This window comes from Halyomorpha halys, unplaced genomic scaffold (assembly GCF_000696795.3).
Source record: "Halyomorpha halys isolate HHAL.00 unplaced genomic scaffold, Hhal_1.1 Scaffold599.1, whole genome shotgun sequence".
Lineage (NCBI taxonomy): Eukaryota > Metazoa > Arthropoda > Insecta > Hemiptera > Pentatomidae > Halyomorpha > Halyomorpha halys.
Genome location: NW_027108603.1, coordinates 596,784 through 620,198, shown reverse-complemented (window position 1 = coordinate 620,198; position 23,415 = coordinate 596,784). Strand labels below are relative to the sequence as shown.

At 30.2% G+C, this 23,415-nt stretch overlaps 1 protein-coding gene across 4 annotated transcripts in view; it reads left to right on the top strand.

The window, feature by feature from the left end:
• The window catches only part of UGP (UDP-glucose pyrophosphorylase), a 45,308-nt gene extending 25,714 nt beyond the window's left edge, over positions 1–19,594 (top strand). For all 4 annotated transcript variants that reach the window (XM_067046874.1, XM_014426870.3, XM_014426871.3 and 1 more), the window contains exons 2-11: positions 8,223–8,462; positions 10,065–10,247; positions 11,891–12,096; positions 12,361–12,436; positions 12,928–13,068; positions 13,695–13,833; positions 14,910–15,047; positions 15,125–15,291; positions 17,685–17,789; positions 19,368–19,594. In XM_067046874.1, coding sequence (XP_066902975.1) covers positions 8,223–8,462; positions 10,065–10,247; positions 11,891–12,096; positions 12,361–12,436; positions 12,928–13,068; positions 13,695–13,833; positions 14,910–15,047; positions 15,125–15,291; positions 17,685–17,789; positions 19,368–19,475 — 1,503 coding nt within the window. In that variant the 3' untranslated portion in view covers positions 19,476–19,594. The remainder of the gene's footprint in view (positions 1–8,222; positions 8,463–10,064; positions 10,248–11,890; positions 12,097–12,360; positions 12,437–12,927; positions 13,069–13,694; positions 13,834–14,909; positions 15,048–15,124; positions 15,292–17,684; positions 17,790–19,367) is intronic.
• The last annotated feature ends 3,821 nt before the right edge of the window (positions 19,595–23,415 follow it).

Sequence of the window (23,415 nt, the reverse complement as noted above, 5' to 3'; positions counted from 1 at the left end):
GTTGATATAAGAATTATTGAGAATCCGACCATAAATTAGCGATTGAATTGCTCAATCCTACGTTGGCATCTTATGAGTTACCTTGTAACAAAATGGTAACATATTGCATCAATTGTTACTAGGTGGCACTGCGCCCACTAAAGCCAGTCCGATCCGTTCCTCTCCGGCCCGTCCCGTTCCTCTCCGGCCTTTTAAACTCTTGCACGGATAGAGAAAGTTCGGGACGGAGTGAAGCATATTGTACTTGGCGGACTCTCTGTTTCATTTGATAAAAGTAGAGTGAGACCACCTTTTTTATTTTTTTCAACTCTCCATAATACGGCATCTTTCTTCTTACTAAATTTCATGAACTTCGCGCTCGTTCTACACCACGCTTCAACGCGGTTCTTGTTATGCTTGACAAACTTGTAAGGAATTATAAAAAAGATAGTTGCACGGAATAATCTAAAGGAATTCTTGAAGGCCCTCCTGCTTGTATGTCTTTATCTCTTAAATATCAGATTATGGTTGTAGCTCACTTACACGTGCTCATTGTCTTCCCTGACCAAATTAATTTATTTAAACAGAAAAAGACTTGTCATGATGGAAAGTCGTCTTGTTCAAAACTGAGTTTTTGGATAATATTGACTTCTTGGCAAAGTGCGCTTCTAAACAATCTAAGGAGAAGAGAACATTTTGGACGCAGGCCACCGCAAATTCTTTGACGATTTAGCTAGAATTGCATCCAACCATCAAGCGTGAAATGCCTCCTTTTAATATTTCGGAGGTTCGTTCAACAATAATGTAATAGGTTCCGTAACAAGATTTATGGGAAACGTTTTACTTATCTTTGAGTCATGAGTATTATAGTCGGCCATTGTAACTGTTAACGTTAACTGGTGAAAGTGCACAAAAATTAATTTAACAAAATAATAAAAACCTTAAATAAATTAAAAGGTTATCAACATTGCATCTTATTTCCAACTTTGTTTAACACATTGAAAAAACAAGAAAAATATTGCAATCTTAAACAAATTAAATGTTTGTTAACATTGCATCCCAGTTCCTACATTGCATAAAACAAAAACAATATTTTAATATTAAACAAATTAAAAGTTTATTAATATTGCATCCCAGTTCCTACATTGCATAACACATTAAACAAAAACAATATTTTAATCTTAAACAAATTAAATGTTTGTTAACATTGCATCCCAGTTCCTACATTGCATAACACAATAAACAAAAACGATATTTTAATCTTAAACAAATTAAAAGTTTATTAACATTGCATCCTAGTTCCTACATTGCATAACACAATAAACAAAAACAATATTTTAATCTTAAACAAATTAAAATTTTATTAACATTGCATCCCAGTTCCTACATTGCATAACACATTAAACAAAAACAATATTTTAATCTTAAACAAATTAAATGTTTGTTAAAATTGCATAAAACATTAACAAAAAAAAAAAAAAACAACCTTAAACAAATTAGATGTTCGTTAACATTGCATAACTAGGTGATGCAATAAGTTAGCATGAATGGAGCATATATTTTAGTTCACAACAAAGGACATAAATGTTTTGTTTTTTTTAATTTTTCTATTTAACATACTTTTATTTACATTTTATAACCTACTGGGTCGTATCTGACATTCGGAGCAGGGAGACGGTTACCTATTCATTCACTTTGGGAGGATCAAGTTTTATTTTGTGAGACCATCACGAAATAAACGTTAACCTGCCCCGGCCGAATTTGAACGAACCGCTACATTTTACAGGTTAGTTAGGTAACGCCATAACTCCCTCGGCCATAACGGACACTTGTCGCTTTTATTGTGTTAAAAAATAAAACAGCTAATGGTTATTTTTTTTTTAATGTATTTGATTTTGTTCCCGCTATATCTCAGCACTATGCGTATCCTTTTTTAATAAAATGTATAAATAATGTAGTTAATAATAAAATTAACTCTATAAAAAAATAACTGACTTGTACCCCCTGGTTTTCCATCTCACATGTCTCACAAGTTGAACTCCTTAAAATGTATCATTCAACTACGATATACCCTACGAAAATTCAGCATAAACTTATTTGACCATACAAATAAATAATTTTTATAATTGGCCTACTAATGATCTTAATAAAAAGGGAAACTGTCAAAATTAGTATGAGAAACTTAAAATAATTATATTTGGGTAATTTGGTATGCAGTACTAAACTTATTATTCAGTAAGACTTATATGTTGTGAAAAACAAGATATATTTTTTCCTTGATATTCATAAAAATGTTTAAATTGAATAATTTAATATATTCAAAATAGTTAATTAATCATGGATTAATAATTACATTTATAATCCCGAACAATGATTTATTAAAGTGTATGGAATAATGTTAGATTATTCACCGATAAAAATAGAAAATAATTAGTTTTAAAAAAGTGGGTCAAAATTTTATGTTCATTATCTCTAAATTACAAAATAAAACCTTGTATTATACAAATTGTATTAATATAAAGGATAAAGAAAAATATATTATGGTAAAAGTAGTTAATTTCGTAGTTGAAATAAAACCTACTATTTTAAAACGAACTATAGCTCACGTATGTACGAAATGATTATTCTTCTATTGGCAAGCTACCTTGCAAGTGACATAAAATAAAGATAAAAAAAAAATTAGAAGCTCTAGTTCCTATTCATCAACCGTAGAAAAGAAGGACTCGTGTTTTAGATGGCAGTTATTCAAACGTTGATTACTAACTTTTCTTATAATAGATATTTAACGAATAATATTATTAGCTAAAAGAACTTTTAACTATTTAAAATAAAAACTCTTGAAAAATAAATTAAATCTATTCGTTAGATTGATATTTCGGTACTGAAGTTTTCGAAATTTTATTGCAATAGTGTTTGGGAGGGTCTACTAATGATATACAAAAAAAAAATTGTTTTGTTCGATTTTGCTAATGTCTCTTAATCTATTACACACATACAAAAAATATTCTTACCAAAAATGAAGAAAAAATAAAATAAATTTCCCACAGAACAAATCTTATTCATATTTTTTGAAGTTCTTAATTTATGAGATAAATGGGAGGGAATATTACGGAGTTCTCTAAGTTTGTAGTAAAATTTAAACATGGAGCTCCCGGCAACAGCTGTTTAGAATCCGGGGTGAATTCATAGTTTGGAGATACCAATAAAATGGAGGGAGTAAGACTGTTAGGCCAAGTGAAGCCAAAAAGAGCTCCAAAGAGACTGAGAGGGGGGCATCCAAGACAGAATACTTGGACAGCTAATCAAACCTTATTTTTAGTTTGTTGTTGATAGTAGTTTTATTTTTATTTATTTATTTATTTTATTTTTTTTGTAATTCTCAACTCCCATTCCCTTTTTTGTTATAAACATTCTTCTGTTTACCTTTATAGAGGTAATGGTAAGGAAAATTGTGTGAATGGACAGACCAGGCATTTTTCTGTTATTATTAAATGTTATAAACTATTAATCTAAATAATGAACCGTTGTGTAATTATCTCAAGGTCTTTTCTCTCAATCCTTAATCTATGTTTATATGTATCAATAATTATAGTGTTGATTATAGCATTGTTTTTTGTTAAAAAACAACCTAAACCAATATATCAGACACAATTATTTATATGAAACTTTATATTTGATGTTTTCCTTAAAAAAATTCATAGTTCATTTAGCTATCTGAGATTATATGACTTGAAATATTTAACAAATTAATTTTTTTTTTAAATTTTAAATTCAGGCCCTATATAAATTAAACACTAAATAAATTTTGGGAACCCTGCTGTTCACATTGAAATGTGTCAGTTTAAACGGAGAACAGAGAATTGTGCACACATTTTTTGAGAATGATTAATTGGATTTTCATCATTGATATACCAAATCGTTAGAGTTAGAAAGAACAATTATTACTTCTGTTCAGTTCATATTTGCTAGTCAATGATTTCAATTATCAGATAATTACATTAGTGTGGGAAATTCACATTAAAATCAATGTTAGCACTCCAGGGGTGTGGCCAACCTTCCATTCCTTGGCTTCACCTAGGGTTGTGCCATCCCTTCACCAGGATTAGGTAGGTTCTGTAAACACTAAGAAGTTAGAGAAAAAAATATTTAGCCAGTCAGTATCTTTGAGTGGTGGAGGAGAGTTGGTCCCCTAAAACATTAGGTTAGTTCAGCTATCAACAACCGGTAGTCCAGGGCTCATAGGTGGGCCGTGAGAACCTTAGGAGTACACCATGGAAAAGTCTGATAGCACATATTTTGTTAGGACTTACTGTTACCACTGTTTAATTGTTTACCTTTCCTGATGCTTGAGTTTTAGTTCGTTTTAATGTCTTAACAGGTCAATGCCCTATCATAATTGCATCAAAATGCACTTTTTAGCAACAATGTTTCCAGAAGGGGATTCTCCTTTGTCCCAAGTCGGAAGAGGGTGTTGTCCTCCAATAGTTCGATTTCTGGCTTGGTGGTTCGAGGAGCTTTACGTGTGGGGAACCACTCAGTTAGCTACTCCACAGGCAGTGACTTAAAATAATTATTGTGTTCAATATCTGTGTATAAAACGCTTGAGGGAAGGACATATTTAAGAGGTTTTGATTACCTGTTGTTATAAAAAATGCTATCAGAAATACTTTTATCCCAAATTAACTCAAGTATTGAATGTACTGAAGAGCTAACAGTGAAATCTTGATAGTGGATAACGGGGCGACAGTTACTGAGTGATAACTTCTCTTCCAAAACCAACAAGCGTTTTGACAAAAAGTGAATTCGAAGATTATTAAAATGAACTACTATTAGAAGACTTTATCACTATGTAACTGCTACCCTCTAATTGGTTACCAAGATTTCACAGTTTAACCCATCACTAATTGAAAAACGTCAGGCTGTAAATGATATTTATAATTACCATTTCCTACTTTATTGATCATGAAATAACCTCAACTAGCATTTGTGTTGGGAAGAAGTATGTTTTATTGGTTTTCTGTCTAGTCAGTTGATTGTTGTATAACAAAGCATAAGAAGTCCCATTCAAGTTTATTGAATGCAGTTATTTCTTCGCTCGTGATTGTTATAGGTAGCTATTTGTTGTTGTATATTAATAACGTTTTAAATCGATTATTTATTTGTTTGATGTTAAATGATTACAAAAAAATCAGAGGGAGGTACAGAGATAGTTATTGATTATATATTTTTTTAAAATATATTTACGGCTCGTTGGCGGAACATCAAAAGTAAACTCGTGCACTTTACAAAATAAACTATTCTATTTAATAGCCTCGACAAAAAATTACAGCTCCACCAAATCGGAACCCCAAGCAGAGTACTTGAAGCTTTTCCGACTACACCCATCCAACTTTCGGGTGGCCTCTCGTTCTGGTACCATGTCTTCAACAATGATTTTTTTTTTAGGGGATCTTGTAGATTCCTATCCTACGTGATATAGCCTGCACAGGATAGTCCACGAAGCATCATAATTCTTACTTTAGTTTCTTTAAACAATGAGTATATCTTATCTATTTGTGTGCAGTTCTATAATCATTTTTTATAGAACCATGAGTTCGCCCAGAGAGTTTTCTTCCAAATGAAAGGAGCTTCCCCTTTCATCAAACTTCGAGAAGGCTCATGTTTCTGATCCGTGCAAAAGCGCTAATCAGTTTTTTAGAATCTTGGTTTTGTGGCTCTCGAAATTGAGCCACTACACAGATACCGACTCTTAACCAAACGTAATTTCCTGCATTATTAATCTGCGAGACCAGGTAAACTAAGTAATCAACTCTTTCAAATATTAAAAACTAAACTAAATTTTCGTTAAGACTGTCACCTGCAATCATGTATTTGATTTTAGAGTTATTAATAGCAAATTCTAGTTTCCTGCTAGTACCATCAAGGTCAAGTCTTATGCAGTTATCTTAAAGGCGTATTACTGTCCCTTTAATTATTCTTTTTTGGGAATAGAACACAAAATAATCTTATTTCAAGCTGTCGGAATCACATCTTGAAAATGATGTAATGCTTGGAAGAAGACTGTTTGGTGTTTTTATTTTCACGACGTGAAACCATTTGACAATCTTGTTTTTGCCTCCTTTTCCACCTAATTGAAGAAGGTCGTCGGAGGGTTGCGTTGATGCATACCTCCACAGCCCCTCCTAATTGAGTTGGTGTTTATTTCCAAGTACAGATGTGGGGAAAACGCCATCGTAGTGACAGAGATATCGTGCTTTTTTTTTTTTTTTTAACTTCTAAATGAAAGGCTTCGCACAATGCCTGGAGTTTATCATCTTGTCGAAGCGGCCATTCCCATCTTTATAATACACTTGCTCATCTAATATTTCGTTGCGAGCATGGCAGCTGAACAATGTATAATTGAAAAATATTCCTTTTAACATGATAAGACTTATTAAAGTACTTGCAGGCTCGAATCAATAACATACTCCAAAAAAATAGACTACTGGCCGATTTTGTGAAGTGGACGGAACGCCCAACAGAATATTGCCCCGGACACCTCCAATTCAAGCATGGCCTTGCTTATGTTAAAGACAGTTCTGGTCAATATTTATTTCTCGGCAGCCTTCATAAATGAATATTGACATTCCCACTCTGGAGAATCCATAGGAAATCTTTAAACAAAACAAATCCCAGATAAAGTTAAGGTTACCAATTATCATCTTACATTCCGTTTCCGAAGCGTCTGTGTAACGTCACATCAGTGGTTGGAGGTTACACTATATAGTGCATACAAATACGAACTTGACTATTCGTTTACTACTTGTTACTACAAATTTCTTAAATTTAATTTATTTTGTACTTTTATTTCCTAAATTTTCCATCTATTAGGATACAGAACAATTCAAAATATTGTTAGAGACGACTGGGACAATTTCAAAATTGGGGAGAAAAACAGAGACCCGTCCGGCATGGATCGACATTTATATGTATATGTTTGGAAATAAAAAAAAAATTCAATCTATGATAAATACTTGAATACAAGTACTTGAATAATTAATTAATCTGACAGTTGATTATTATTCCCTTAGCGAAAATACTCCTTAATAATATTCTGAATCCAGCAAGAAGTTACTATCACAGTTTTCGTGATATTTATTTATTTTTTTAAAATCTTATTCTTGGGAGCGGCTTATAGAGGATTCATCAATTTTGGCGAAATTTCAATTTAAGAACTTTTTAAGTTTCACCATCTGAATGTAAATAATTTTACCTTTCTGGTATTATCCCTCTTGATACTTTTTTAGTATTTCCTTCCCACCGAGTTTCAAACCAGTAGTTGTTTTCCAATTCTAAAATATATTTGGACTGTAGATTAATAGAAATATTTTCATGTCCACAACTTATTTGGATTTGAACTTTTCACATACTGGTTGGAAACGTTGGCACTTTTTTCAATTTAAACACTACATTACACACGCTGCAATATCCAAATTTCTTAGCATCAAAAAGTATTACATATAAAATGTAGTAACTTTTTGAATAAAATGATTTACCACAACTTTGGCAATTTAATGTAGGTTCTAAATTCTCAAATATTTTAACTTTTTAATTTCAAAATGATTGGGGGATGGATTGAAAGAAAGTGAAAGTGACTTCCCTTACTCCTCTCATGTGGCAATATCACTACTGCTAATTATCTGAATATTTCTAGTGGAATGATCTGGTGAATTTCTTCTTAAATTTTACTTGCAGGGTTTTATTGCCTTGGTTAAGTAAGTAATGGATCAAAGGTTCCTTTGTCATAAAATATAACATTCAAGTATAACTTGCATAAAAAGCATTTGTTTATTTGTAGAATAGGGCAATAATCAGCTTTTTAAGTAAATTCCATATATATTTTCTTTTAATTCTCTTATAGTTTCCAGAGGTTTTCACATTTCTTCAACCACACATTTTCTTATAAAAGTTAATTTTCTGCCGATGAATTCTTGTATCAATTAAACTGTATGCTGAACCTGTCTGGTCAGGATTATCATCATTGATACTACTTTTTTTTATTTCTAAATGTCTTCTCTTTTTCTGTCCTGAAGGTAGATGTGAAAAAGTATTTCTTAGTGTGCGTGTGTGTGCCTATATATATACTTCAAAGTTAATTAAATTCTCTCCAAAACAAAAAAAAAAAAGTTATCTATATCCTGTTGGATATTTCTATTCCAATAATGCATAGTCCTTATTTGTACTAAGAATTTTTATTATTTCAGGGAGAACAAAAGCATAAAAGAGAACCGTCAGGAAGTAGAGAATTTCATGAAATTACCAAACGAGATGCTCCTGCCAGACTTAGATCTGAATTAGATAAACTTATAGAAGAACACCCTGAGCAATTGAGAGAAGAATGTAGAAAAGAATTAAATGGATTTGCTGAGCTTTTTACTCGATACTTGTCTGAAAGTTCAACTGAAATAAAATGGGATGCCATTCAGAAATTGCCTCAAAATTCTGTAAGTATGGGGCAATAACTTTTATAATTATTTGAAAATATATATTTAATTTGTATAATTTTCTATATCTGAGTGGTAATATCGCATCCTCAGTGCAACATTAACATAACTCAATAATCTAACTTAATGTTAAATGGATTTCAAAGATTTTTAATTTCTATTAAAAATCATTTTACTATCCAATTAAACTATTAGATGTTGTTTCTTAATAAGGTATTCTTCATTTTGTTTTTATGTATATATAAAACAAAATTCCTTGAAATATATTTTTCTCGAAGGTAAGAGTTATATTAATATTCCTGTTATCATGTGTGATATCTAATAAGTAATCATCTACAATATTCTTCCTAAGGAAATTTAAAAGAATGTATATTCAAGATTGAAATAAATGTGATTTTTTAAATAAACCATTAAAAAACAAATTTAGTGATAATTATGACATAAAGAATTGTGCTTGACATTTTATTTCTTTATGTTTTCCTGACATAAGTGCACTTTACTATTCTGTCCTATATAAAGTTTCATAATTTAATGTATTTGTTGTTGAACAGTTCTCATCTTCAATGAGATCAAGCTTATAAGATAAATTAGTTGATCCTTAATAATAAGGATTTCATGGAACATGCTGCCATATTGAATAAAATTAAGTCGTCTAATGTATAAATAAATTCCTTATTTTTGTGTATTTTGTACAATATGTAGATCAGAAATTATTATCAACTTTTATTGTTACCTAAAAATGAAATGAGACCTAGGTACACCTTAATAAATCGTAATGTATTTAAATGCATACATAAAAAAAAGTTTCGCCTCTTCTTTCCGTAATAGCGGTAAATCACACTTTTGGTCTCAGAAGCACAGCATCAGAGTATAAACATAGAGCGGTTTCAGGATTAGAACCAAAACAACGCACTTCCCATAGAAATGTGATTACCATCCAATTTAGCATTCGGCTTTAGTTGAGATTTAGTGTTCTTAATGTGAACCTGTGCTATTGTGAAATTTTTCATGATGAGCAAACATTTTTTATCTCCAGGAAAATACCATTAAATTATGGCTTTGAGGGAGGAAGGTTTATCGACACAAAAAATCTCTCAATGCTTAAATGTTGGACAAAGTAATGCTTTAAGGTTGCAATAAGTTTTTGATTCATGGTACAATTGAAGACAGATCTCCTAATGGTATACCAAGAAAAACCAGTTGAAATGAAGACTGACTTATCATCTGTTTTGGGCTGACATTATGTACAACATCAAAATTGATCTTGTACCCATAGGAGATACCATAAATGCTTAGATGTACCTGAGAGATGTCCTCAAATTCCTGCCTTTTAGAGATAAACATAAACAGGGCTGATGCAATTTTTTTTTACATGTGTATCTTTCTTGTCGGTTTTGGTATTATTGGTGGTATCCAGATATATAATATAAAAATAATATATTAATCCATTTTCAAATTACTACTTATATCATATCAATTTTTTAGTGTCATTGATATTTGATGTATGAATACTGTAGACCCTTGTACTTTTTATTTTTTTATTTTAGAAATTTAAGAATAATAATATTACATATTATTACAATAATATTTCTCCTAAAACAGATCTTACAACATGCTGATCTTCCATCTCCGTCCCTGGAAAAAGTTAAGGCTATGTTACAAAAATTAGTTATGATTAAGCTGAATGGAGGGTTGGGAACATCTATGGGATGTCATGGACCAAAATCCTCAATAACAGTTCGAAATGATCTCACATTTCTGGACCTCACTGTACAGCAGATTCAGGTAACAATTGTTTCATATAAACGATCATGATTATTGCTGTTTTTTTAATTATCATTATTAACTTCTATATGAATAACATAGATCTTAACAATCTAGTTTTTGGCAATATTTTAGATTATTCTTATGGGATTTCTAAACACAGCCTCCATTCCCCCCACCCACACACACTAAATGCACATTCATACAGTTACATACAATTTACTCATTTAAATAATTATCTTAGTTCATTCACACTGATGAATCATTGCTTATATAAATGTTGTCTGTTTATGTCTGTCCTAGTTTTAGCATATTTTATCTTGTTACATTGTTTCGTTCTTTTTTTTTTATTGGTACTATTGACCATGCCATGGGGTAGCATGGGAGTGGGTAACCCAATCTCATGTTGCTGCAAACCATGATTTCCATGGGTAGCTGCTGGCTCCACAACCAGTTCCTTTGGAGCAATTTGGCAGTATCTTTCCCAATGTTTCGGAAGACTATTTGAAATTTTGAAAGACTACATCGGGATTCCCAATTCAGGTACATGGTACATCACTCTTATTATTGAGTGAGCTGCCTCCTATAAGTTAACCAGCCTTACAATCCCATAAGGAATGGAAGGACACTGCAAGGCTTTGTGTATGTGAGTGTAGAATATTGCATACTAAAAAGGAACATAATACTTTTTAAAAACCTTTTTTTAGAATGAAGATAAATACAATAATCATATAAACTTATACAGATACATTATACAACATAAATAAAAGAATCATAATATTTGATGATGACGTATTCCTTCACACTTTCTCCAGAGGATTCGAAGGTATCGAAATTAAATCACTCCTTGATTCTTCTGTTTCATCTTCCACAATCACTTTAAACGGGAAATGTATCTTATTTAATGTCACTTAATAAATTTAACTGTTTTTCTAACCATTGTTATTATTGTTTATTTAAAATAAAAAAGTTCATGTCAATCAAAGTACACATACTCTTTAAACTTAAAACTGTTTTGAAATATTTTCAAGATTACCTCCTATTTTTACCATATGCCATTTTAAATCACTTTTATTTTGGTACATTTATAGTTCCCATACACACAACACTATGCATTTATTTTTATCAAGTCTATTTACCAAAGGCCATGGTTATAAAATATCTGTTATCCCAAGCAATTTACCACCTTTGAATTCAAATATAACAAAAATTATTTTAACATTTTAAAATCACAAAATATTCAAAACATGTTGAGACAAATTCAAAATGTTATTTACTTATAAATTACAAATAAATGCTTATAATAATTCATTTTAACAAGGAAATTATATATATTATAAATAATTATTAACTTAAGATTATAATATTAATCTTAATTCTCAACTATTAATTATAATAAAAAAAGTTTATGATACAATATAAAACAATTATACCACCCCTCTCTTTGAAACTCACATGTTTACTTAGATCGAACGATCCAATTTTATATAACAAGTTTTTAATTATTGTACTTTCATATTTACTAATGTCTGTACTCTGTTCATGGTAACAGCTAATATCTCCTTTAGATAAATTGTGTGTGTGGGTGTATTTAATGTTCTCATTATTTATTCACTTTACTCATCATAATGTATTAATTATAATGTCTTTTTTGTATTTTACAGCATTTGAATAAAACATATGATACGAACGTGCCTCTAGTTTTAATGAATTCTTTTAATACATCTGAGGAAACTGCTAAAATTATAAAAAGATATGAAGGCCTTCAATTGCAAATCTATACTTTTTCCCAAAGTGCATATCCACGCATATATAAGGACACTTTACTCCCAGTACCAAAAAATTGTGTGGTTGATAAAGATTCTCAAGGGTAAGTAATTTAATCAACTTAAATATAAATATATGCTAATGTTTAAAACATTGCAGTTTCTTTTATATTAATATTAAATAAGGAAGGGTGAAAAAAAAATTAAACTCCTTATTTTGAAGATTTAAGAACGAAGATAGGGGTTTTTATTCAATATAGTATAGTTAAATCAAATAAAACTAAATAATTACAAAATAGCTTGTATTTTAAGTATTATTTTAATCCATTTATACAAACTTTTTTTAACTGTAGATTTTATTTTTTCAGTTGGTATCCTCCGGGCCATGGAGATTTTTATAAGAGTTTTAAAAACTCTGGCCTTTTGGATAAATTTATTAAAGAGGTGATCTAACTAGGAATAAATATATTAATAACTATAAAATTAGTTATATTTAGTATACATTTTTTGTTTGTGTTATTTATCCTAATAATAGTAGCATTATCATTTAAACTATCTGTTTCTTGAATTTTTTAGATCATTGTGTTTCATTTTTTAGTTATTTATTACTGTTTAATTAGGTTTGACATTGTCAGTAATGTAGTAAAAGATGAAATGTAAGTACAAATATTTTCGGGAAAACAGTTACTGTTTTAGAATGTTTGACAAACTAACATACCTCATGTATCTGTTGTCTGCCTTATATGGAAATTCATTTAACTTCAGTCACATATTTTTAATTTAATATTGTTTTTTAAAGTATACTTTTGAAGTGGAATCAATTGTTTTCTACTTATTATTTTTCCTATTTTATTATCCTTTAATATAGTTTAGGTCAGGTCGTTTCTTTCTTAAAAATTTAAATTATTATGTAATTATTATATTTCTTCTTTCAGGGGAGAACTTACTGCTTCATTTCAAATATTGATAACTTAGGTGCTACAGTTGATTTAGGTATTTTAAATCACATCTTCAGTTCAAAAGTTGAACAAGAATTCGTAATAGAATTAACTGACAAAACCAAGGCTGATGTTAAGGTAAATATATTATTTTTTTTCTTTTGTACAAAAAATAATCAATTGTTTCTTTTAGGGCATTAAAAATTTTCTGTTGCTTAAAGATTTTTTTTGTTAAAAATTGATATTTTTCCATCCGATTGTTGACATTCTGTTGATTATAAAATTTCTTTTGTAAACTCCATCAGATATTTTACTTAGTATTTCAATATTGCTACTTCATGCAACAAAGTGTGCACAATAAATGGAAAATTAAAGAATGAATATATAAAAAATATTTCAATTATATATTTTTAATTAAACAATTGGAATGATTCTTGTTTTGAAACTTTTTTAAAAAACTACATTAAACTAAAGAATTTAATATTTTTTAAATATTTCATTCAGCTGAATTTTTTTTTTTAATTCTTCGTGATTTAAGTTGATTTTCTATTTTCACATCACAAATTTCAAATAGCAAGATTTTATTTTAAAATTGTGTTTAAATGGAAAGAGGGAATGCTATTATAAACAAAATTACTATAGAGAAAATAAAAAAGATATAAATTAAATTCTTTGAATTTAATGTTAGAAATATGATTCTTATTAAAATATAATTGATTATTATATTTAGTTTTTAATTTTTATTTTTTATTTCAATTCAATAGGGTGGTACATTGATACAGTATGAGGATAAGTTGAGAATTCTTGAGATAGCTCAGGTTCCTAAAGAGCATGTGGATGATTTTAAATCAGTTAAGACTTTTAGGTATTTCAATACCAACAACATTTGGATTCAACTCCCAGGTTTTTATATATTAATCATACTACTTGTATAATAAAAATAATAAGTATAATCATTATGCTTAGTAAACTATTGTTTTTTCTGATCTCTAATTATGTAATATGGTAAAATAACTCAAGGATTAATTAAAAAAATGAAAAATCTGTTGGGCTTTTCTAGATTTTGTGGTTAAATTACTTCATTAATTCAAAATTTAATGGCTGATGAGACTAAATGTTCTCAATTTTGGTGAAGAAATAAACGTGAAACAAAAATGATAATTGTTTATTTATCTGATATTGTAAGCAATCCTTCAATTTAAAGATATATATAACTTGACAGGTTATACTATGGATGGTTAAAAGAAACAAAACGTTGCCATACACAATACTACCAAGAAACAGTAAGGCAGTAGGAATGACGGTTTCTCATGTAAGGGTCCTTGGGTAGAGGCAAATCCTAAGGTCTTAGCCTTCTTAGAATAGTCCCTCTGAGTACTATGCTACGTCAATTCAGTATTGAATGCAATTCAGATCTTTAACTTGGTGGTGGTATTAGACACCTGCTGGCCCTTTGATATTTTGATTAAATATGGAAAGATCTTCTCAGTGATTAAGACAGTCTTACCAAATTGACGTCTATTGGCGGTGCCAGTTCGAATCCGGCCTGAGGCGTTGACTTTTTTCATTGAGTGGTGGCCCCACAAAATGAAAAACTTTAACCCCTCAACCATGGTTAGGCAGTATAGGACTCCAATGGGGGTCTTGGCCGAAGAGAAAAAAAAAAAAAAGATTATAGGAAGTCTTCCAGAAGGATATGATACATATGATACGGAGTTTACAATAGTTAAAAAAATAAAGTAATTAAATCTTCAAATGGTTAGAAAAATAAAATAATAAGTTTTTTGTACTTTTTGTACTGCGTTACTAATAATCTGTCATTTTAATTTCATTTAATGAAGATAGGATTCATAAAAAAAATATAGAATAGAACAAGTTTTCAGATAGGAGGTATCACCAGCTTTCGTTCATATTTCTTATTGTAGGTCATTAGTCAAGAATAAGAAATACATTAATTTATTATTATTTCAATTTTTCAGCCATAAAAAGAGTCTTAGATCAAGGTCTTTTAAATATGGAAATAATTGTAAATCCTAAAACATTGAATAATGGTGTAAGTGTTATTCAGCTAGAAACTGCAGTTGGAGCGGCAATGAAATCTTTTAACGGATGTATTGGTAAATCTAGTTTTTATATTTCATTCAGTTTATTAGGTGGTTTAAACCAAAAATAATTTTTTTTTTTTAATTTTTAGGAATCAATGTTCCCCGAAGGAGATTTCTTCCAGTGAAGAAAACATCTGATATGCTGCTTGTTATGAGCAATCTTTATAAATTGTCAAATGGCCATTTAGTAATGTCTCCTGACCGATTATTTCCTACAACCCCTCTAGTGAAGTTAGGAGACAGACATTTTTCCAAGGTAGGGAAATATAAAAAATAGTTTTAAAAAAATAAAAGGAAGATGGTCTGGGTACGGTAAAAGAAAAACCCAAATAGTAATTAAATATTTATATTGAGCCAATGTTTTACCCTATGTTGCAGGGATTCATCAGAGCTAAAATATATATAACCACTTAAATGATGTATACATAAATGAACAATGTAAATGAAAAAAAAGAAGTACAGTGAAACATAAAAATTAATAAGAATAATAAAAGATTTTAGGTAATTAATGAAAACAGAAATAACAACAGATAAAAAAAGAAGAAAAAGATAAAAATCAAGAATAAAGGAAAATAATGTACAAGATAGGAAACGAACCTTTCAGACTGGACTGTTGATAGGATTTTATAGAGAAGTTGTGGGGATTAACGGTTAAAAACATGTTACATTTGAAAATAACGTTAAAGTAAACAGTATTAGAAAATTAAAGAAAATATCAAATAAAGCCCAAGCTTAAATGATAATATACATAATAGGGGGAGAGAAATTTAAATTTGTTTAAAGAAACTTGTTTTTATATATATGTGCACAAACAATTTTAAAAGAATACGCAAAAGAAATGAAGTTAAAAGAATGGATACAATAAATATAGTATAATGAAGAAAAGACAACATATAAAACAAGTAAAGGTACAGAAGTGTGTCAATTATGTAATGTAATTAATTGAAATTAATAATAAATTAATTAATGTAAGCATAATTAAGTTGCAAGTAACATATGAATATAAGTAAAAATAAAATACATAAATATCAAAGAAAAAGAATGGATAGTATATATAAAATATAAAGTAATAAAAGTAAGTATGAGAGTGAGAATTAAAAAAAAAAAAGATAAAAGACATGACAGGAAAGTGAACTTCTGAAATGCAGAATATAGAGAAAAGAAGAACTAAGAGGTAATTAGGCTTAATATGTGTTGGTATGTCAGGGAGATGCAGTGTTCATCAACTTAACGATTGATGGAATTCTCTGTTAAATTTACTTAAATGAATTCCAAAATGAGGCGTTTTTATGCCTGAGGACAGTAGCAAGAACTGATGTATGATCAAAGTTAAAAGAATGATTGAGGTTTTAAGCATGTTCTGACAATTTAGAGGCAAAAGGGTTACAGGTGTTAATAGAAGTTTAGTGCTGGAAAATACAATTTTTAATTTGCTTCTTAGTTTCGCTGATATCGAAGGAATTACAACATGGGGTAGAACAGGGAATCCGGTAAACTACATTGGAATGGAGTAAAAAAGGAATAGGGTCTTATAAATTAGAGAAAAGATGGGAAATTTTGTTGTGGGAATTCAGGCCAAGATGTAAGGTAGGAATAGTGGATCATAAGGATTTTTGTATATTCTCAGAAAGAATGGGGATATACAGAAGGGACCTATACTGAAAAAGAGGTGGAGCAGGTTGAAAACTGGAGTTATAGAGATAACATAAGAGTTAGTCAAGAAAAGAGAGGGAATGCTGAAACACGTTCAACAGTAAACCAAAGACGACGGTGGTAGAAGTTAAAGGCTGATAGAATTTCGGGGATTCTGTCAGGATTGAGGACAAGGAAGAAATCGTCAACGTATTTCTTAATGAAAATTATTTTTTGAGAGAATATAGGTCTTTGATTTACTGTTGAATGTGAATTTGACTATTCCCTCCCTTTCTTGACCAACTTATTATCAGAAATCCCGTTGACAATAAAATCTGATCACCAAAAAATTTATGTTGCTAAGAACCTTATCCACTGATACCTATCTCTTTTTGACCCTCAATATCACCAGACTAACATACAACTTATTAAGCAAATTTTATTTAACAATAATTTCCATAATGTGGCAAACAAGTTCTTAAACTCTTATATTGACTCCATAAATCCAGTTCTCAACCTTCTCCATCTCTTTTTCAGAACAGGTCCCTTCCATATATCCCCATTGTTTCTTAAAATTTACAAAAATCATTACAATCCACTACAATTCCAGTCTTACCTCGCAGGTATTTAAAAGATTCTATTTCTTTTTTACACCGTTCCAATGTAGTTTACTGGATTACCTGGTCTACCACATGGGGCAGTTAATCTATTAATATTTTATGAGACCTTTTATTATTCTTATTTAATTTTAACGTTTCACTGTACATCTTTTTAATTTTACATTTATTTTGTTCATTTATGTTTATATCATTTAAGTGTTGGTATCTTTTTTAGCCCTGCAACGTTGTGCGAAACGTTGGCTCAATGTAAATAATTTAATTACTATTTCAGTTTTTCTTTGAACACACTCGGACCATTTTCCTTTTATAATGAGCAATTTTATAATAAAAAATAATTGTTTAATACCATTTTTTTAATTGAAGCAGTTAAATAGTTATATATTTTATCATTTTTCAGGTTGCAGAGTTTCTGAACAGATTTGCTTCTATTCCTGATATACTAGATTTAGATCATCTTACAGTTTCTGGAGATGTAACTTTTGGACGGAATGTTGTTCTTAAAGTTAGTATCTTATAGATCATCTGATAATTTAATGAGTTTATTAGTAAATTACTAATTTCTATATAGTAAATTTGATAAATTGAAAGATGATAAGTATGTTAAATTAGAAAAAATTAAAAAAAAAAATTTATTATTATTATTAGTACAATATGAAGTTTTTATTTCTGGTCCAGTTAAATGTAAATATACTTTTAATTCCATGGTTTTCTATAAAGCATAGGTATTTAAAAAGATCGCTAGTTTTGAATCTACTATTACCATTGTGTTGTGATCAATCTTTCTACGTTATTTTTACTTCAAATGTAGATAATTTTGGTATGAAATCAATTAAAACATGAACAAATATAATCTATATTTATTAATTAATCAAATATGCTCATTGGGTTATCTTTTTTTTTTTTTAAATGAACAAGCTTTTTGGTTAAATTTCCTTATCAATAGAGAATAAAATGAAGTGTTCAAGTTAAAGGAAAGGATTTGCAATTTTTAAAAACTATGGTATAGATTTTAAACAGATTTATAATAGCATAAACTGGGAAAAATTATGAAACTATGATAAAACTAGGAATCCCAAAAAAAGATTGTTTCTTGGACAGAACCCTGAACTATTGTTGATCCGTGATGAAAATGAGTGGATTTTGAGGTCAGAAATGGGCTTTACCAAAGATATGATATTGAGTATACAATAAGAGCAATCAAAGAGGATGGGAATTAGAAGATGGTGAGTGCTTCTCCAGGAAAGGAAAAGAGGGAGCTGATTAGAGAGGCCTAGGTTCTTGTAGGACCATAGTGCTGAGAATAAATTAATAAATGAAAAAATAACCATGCTATGTTAAAAAAAGAAAAAAACAGCACTTGATCACTTTTACTATCGACCTAATGATAGTTGTTATAAAAAATTGGTTATGGATTATAAATATTGTGTCGAAAACATGATGCTTGGTTTAGTACTTAGAAAATATTCATAAGTCTATTTCTAATCACTAAGAAACAAGGTAAAAGAATTTTCAATTGGCTTGAACATTCCTTACATATTAACTCTTCTTTCACGTACGTCCTTTCTCTAATTATTTATAGCTATTTGGAACACGCTTATATGTTATTTTGTTGTCTTTTTTTAATCTTCTTTATTTGAAAGACATGTGATCAATGTATTTTCGATTTATTTAACTATTATTTGTTGTTATTTAATGCAATTAGTAGTAAGTACTAAGTTCAATTGTTTCTTTATTTGGTTCACATGTATGTATTTCATATGAATGAAATAATTATATCTATTGCATTTAATCGTAGATAATGATGGCAATAATGACAATTCAAGAAGATTTTGTAGTTAATTATTTTATGAAAGTAGGAATTTCAATACTGTTTGAATGACAATTAGCTTTCAGAAATTTCTGAAGCATTATTTCTGGTTTATTACTTATTAATTGGTTTTTTCTTAATCTTATGTTTGGCAAAACATGGCCTTTAAATTATATTTGATTTTGTATAAGACTATTAAGTTACTAAAATAAGTCTTTTATCCTGTATACTTTAATTTCTACTCATTCTATCACTTTTTTTTTTGTTTTGTAGGGGACAGTGATCATCATCGCAAATCATGGCGACAGAATAGATATACCCTCTGGAGCAATCCTCGAAAACAAAATTGTATCAGGCAATTTGAGGATATTAGATCACTAAGTCAATGTTGAATTACAGTCTATTTGTATGAACTGTGTTGTTATTTATAAAAATAGAAATTATATGCTTGATGCATATATGCTCATGTATTGTTAAAAATATATTTTTCTGTTTTGCAAGTTTTTAATTTTTTAAAAATCTTTTTATCATATAAATACCAAATGATTTAATGAATTGGTTAATTTGAGGTTTGTTCTAAAATTATTGCATTGATTGCTTTAAGAGAGAAAGAGTTTAGAGTAACATATGCCCTCATATCATCACTGCTACATATATAATGTTAATTAAATTAATCAATAACCATATTTGAAGATTATGCATTGACTGTATGTAATTAATTGTTGGAAGATAGTCTGGGTTTTGAAAAAAGTGCATTAAAGAAAAGAACAAACTATTAATAATAAAAACTAATAAATAGTTTCTGGCAGGCCATATTCCTTCAAACAAGGGAATTCTAAAAACTATTTTACTAATAAAAATTCAAAGGCACTTTCACATAAATTTTAAAAGAGATGTGTGATTATGTTATTTTACATAATATAAAACATAATTAAAATGAGTGGGTGAAGAGAAGAATCAAAAGAAAAAAATTATGAACAGGAAATTTAAAAAGTGTGATCAATATCACAGAAAGAGGCAGAAGTGATGTCTAGACCATTTTTTGTGTCCAATTTATAATTTTGGAGATGAGAAGATTTATATATTATAGCAAATCTATCAGATTGTGAATTTTTTCTTAGTGTAGAAAATTCATTAAATTTTTAAATGCTCTTTCCTGTCCAGGCACAATCTTCCAAACTTCAAGATTTTGTGTTCAAACTGATAAGTCTTGATATCAAGATGACAATGTGAATTTCCAAAGGATTGCCGTCATTGATCTTTTCTTTTTTGTTTTTTCAAGATCAAAGCTGTATTTTTCCTGTTATCCTTTTTTTGCCATTTTTTAAGAGCATTTAAACAAGTAATAATATTTTAGAAAATACTAAATTTTGTCAAGACCTTGGGGGCTTACTCAAATAGTTTCTAGTTCACACTATTCTATTTCAAATGGTTTGACAAAAATTTCTATAAAAGACAATAGTTTCATAAAATTAACTGAAAAATGTGAGGATATTTATCTGGCCTTATTAAATTTAAGAAGAAACACTATATGTGACAAAATTAATTACCCAACTTCGACCCTGGACCAACCTCCTATATCGTACAGAAAGAATGAGAAGAGACTTATGTCCGGAATGAAGATTATCATCAAGATATTCAAGTGATAAGGAAGATCTTGGTAGTGAGGAAGATGATAGCAACTAAGGACTAAGAAGCCTTAGTCCTGGAGCAGTTAAAGCGCCAACTTTTACTGGCCCCTGATTGCAGTGGCATGTGTTCAAATCTGTCCTGAGGGGTCGACTTTTATTCCTTTAAACTTGACCCCCCACCATGGTTAGAATAGGGTGGTAACTTCCCTCATATGTCAGAACCAATCAGGAAGGGATTCAAGAAGTTTAAAAGTTGAGAGAGAAAAAAAGCAAATATTAATAAAGAAATAAAAAAATCAATAAATTATGTTTTATTAATTATCACATATGTTATAAATAAAACTATTCATTCCAAGATTTTTGTGATAATCTACCAACCAAAAAATATATTTTCCACTTGACTACCAATGCCTCACTCAAGAATCCAGAATTAAGAAAATCGATGAACTTAGAACATTTAAATTATCCATTTACTAAAGATTATTCATTCAAACCTGTGATTAAATAATTTCAACGTGAAAGAGAGGATGGAGACCTATCACTAACAAATATTTGCCTGATTGGGCTATAGTAGTTAAGTTCTCGTTTGGAGAAGACAGGCAAGAACTACAAACAGGTAGTTTGGCACATGGCACACCTTTTTGAAGGGGTTGTGTCCCAACTAGCCAAGTGTTAGTCCTCATACTAACACCAAATCTGTAATATCTTTGGCATCTAAAAACCTTTATACGATTCAATAAATATATAGAAGTGAAACAATTTGTTATTAAATAAGAAGACTATTTTTTTTATTACCTACCTAAACCATGCTGGGCCAAGATATGACACACCACTTGCTCTATATCGAGGACAAATTTTACGTGCTCCTATCACGCTGTGCCTTTGGAGGAGGTTGAGGTAATATTCTTTGTCGACACCAGCTACCTCCACAATATTTTTTGGATCTACTTCGCATCCCCTGCAAACATTAATATTTAATAAAGCATAAATGTTGAAATAGAATGGAACATACATGATATAGAACTAAGGCAATTACAAAACCTTCGTTAAAAGGAAGGCACAAGGAAGGACAGGAAGAAATTTGAATGGTGGAGGAAACGCGAGTTTTTCGAAAATGCTTATAAACGGAAAGGGTTGGAGGAGGGATAAGATATAACGACCATTCTCCAGCAGAAATTTCCTCTGGAGGGAAAAAATCCCTATCGAAGTAGCAAGCAATTCATTTTTAAATGAAGGTTTGGGAATCGGTCACCTCCGGTACTTTTCGGATTGCCGAGGGATAGTCTGGTCCATTTATAATGGTTTCATGCCTTTCTGGAGGACCTAAAGTAAATAATTATCATGATTAAAATAATGAAAATACTTTAGGAATTACTGATGATTATAATATATTTTCTTTGGTAGACCTATGTTATACTTTAATTGAACGTTTTTTGACAAACAAGAGGACCTTTTTCGACCTCATTTTATAATATATTTGGCTATAATATTTATTTCAATTGCACGTATCCACCGTGGACATGAATCCACGTCATTTACATTCAATATCAACAAACACCTGAAACTCACCATAGTTTTACCCGTTGCCAACTTGTAGGATTCTTCAATTAACGAATTTAATCAACACTTTTAATTCATTCAAATTTAATTATTGAAATAAAATTAATTATAGAAATATATGACCTAAATTCAGACTTCAACAATCGACTTCAATACGGAAGAGTTCACTTCCTCAGTAAATAGTGGGTAATAACCTGAACTAATGGTTCCGTATATTTTAATTCTGATTTTGAAAATGACAATTGTAATATAATTCCACTCCATCTTCACTGAGTCTCGTCTCTTTCTTCTGCTTTTCAGAGCGTTACGGAGGACAAATATTCCTCGGCCGTATCTGCCTTTTTTTCAGGATTAAGAACAAATATAAGTTAAACTGGCTATCCTCTCAACTGTAAGCTGATACCTAACATACATCAGTCTCCATTCCTACAAGAGCCTAAAGCGAATACCATTTTCCATTTCCTACACGACCTTAAGGTGGATCCACATGTTGGCCGCTCGCCACGGATCGGAGGCTCGTACAAATGCTCGCCACACAAAGAGCGGACCATCCACATGTCAGTGTTATTCAGAGAGGCAAACATGGCGGACGTACTAGTAGTTTCAGCCATTGCACTTGGATTGTATTATTTTTATTACAAAAAAAGAAAATGAAAGGAAATTAAATATAAATAAATAAGATTAAATATAAAACTTATTATAAAAAGTACCTACAAACACCTTTAACCTCCTAACAGCTCTCAGTTGCAACTAGACAAAGAACAATGGTGGAGATGCTACACGAGCGCTCTCACGAACCCCTTTGATCTGTGGCCAAAAAACCGACTCTCGACGGCTCGGCAACGAGCCTAGGCCAACCAAGCCAAGCCACACATCCACATACTCGCGTATGTCTGAGTTCAGTCGCCATGGCTCGGCCAACATGTATAGGCCCCTTTAAGCGAATACCATACGGACTGGAGTTTCCATCGTGCAATCATTCTGTAAATTCACCTCCTATTTAGCTTATCTTACTTATTTGAACGTGCATTGTCCAGGCCTTATGATGTTAAGAGTACCTCACCTCTTATATTGGTGCTAGGACTACCTATACACAGTAGTTCGCCATTTAATTAATAGACCGTTGATTG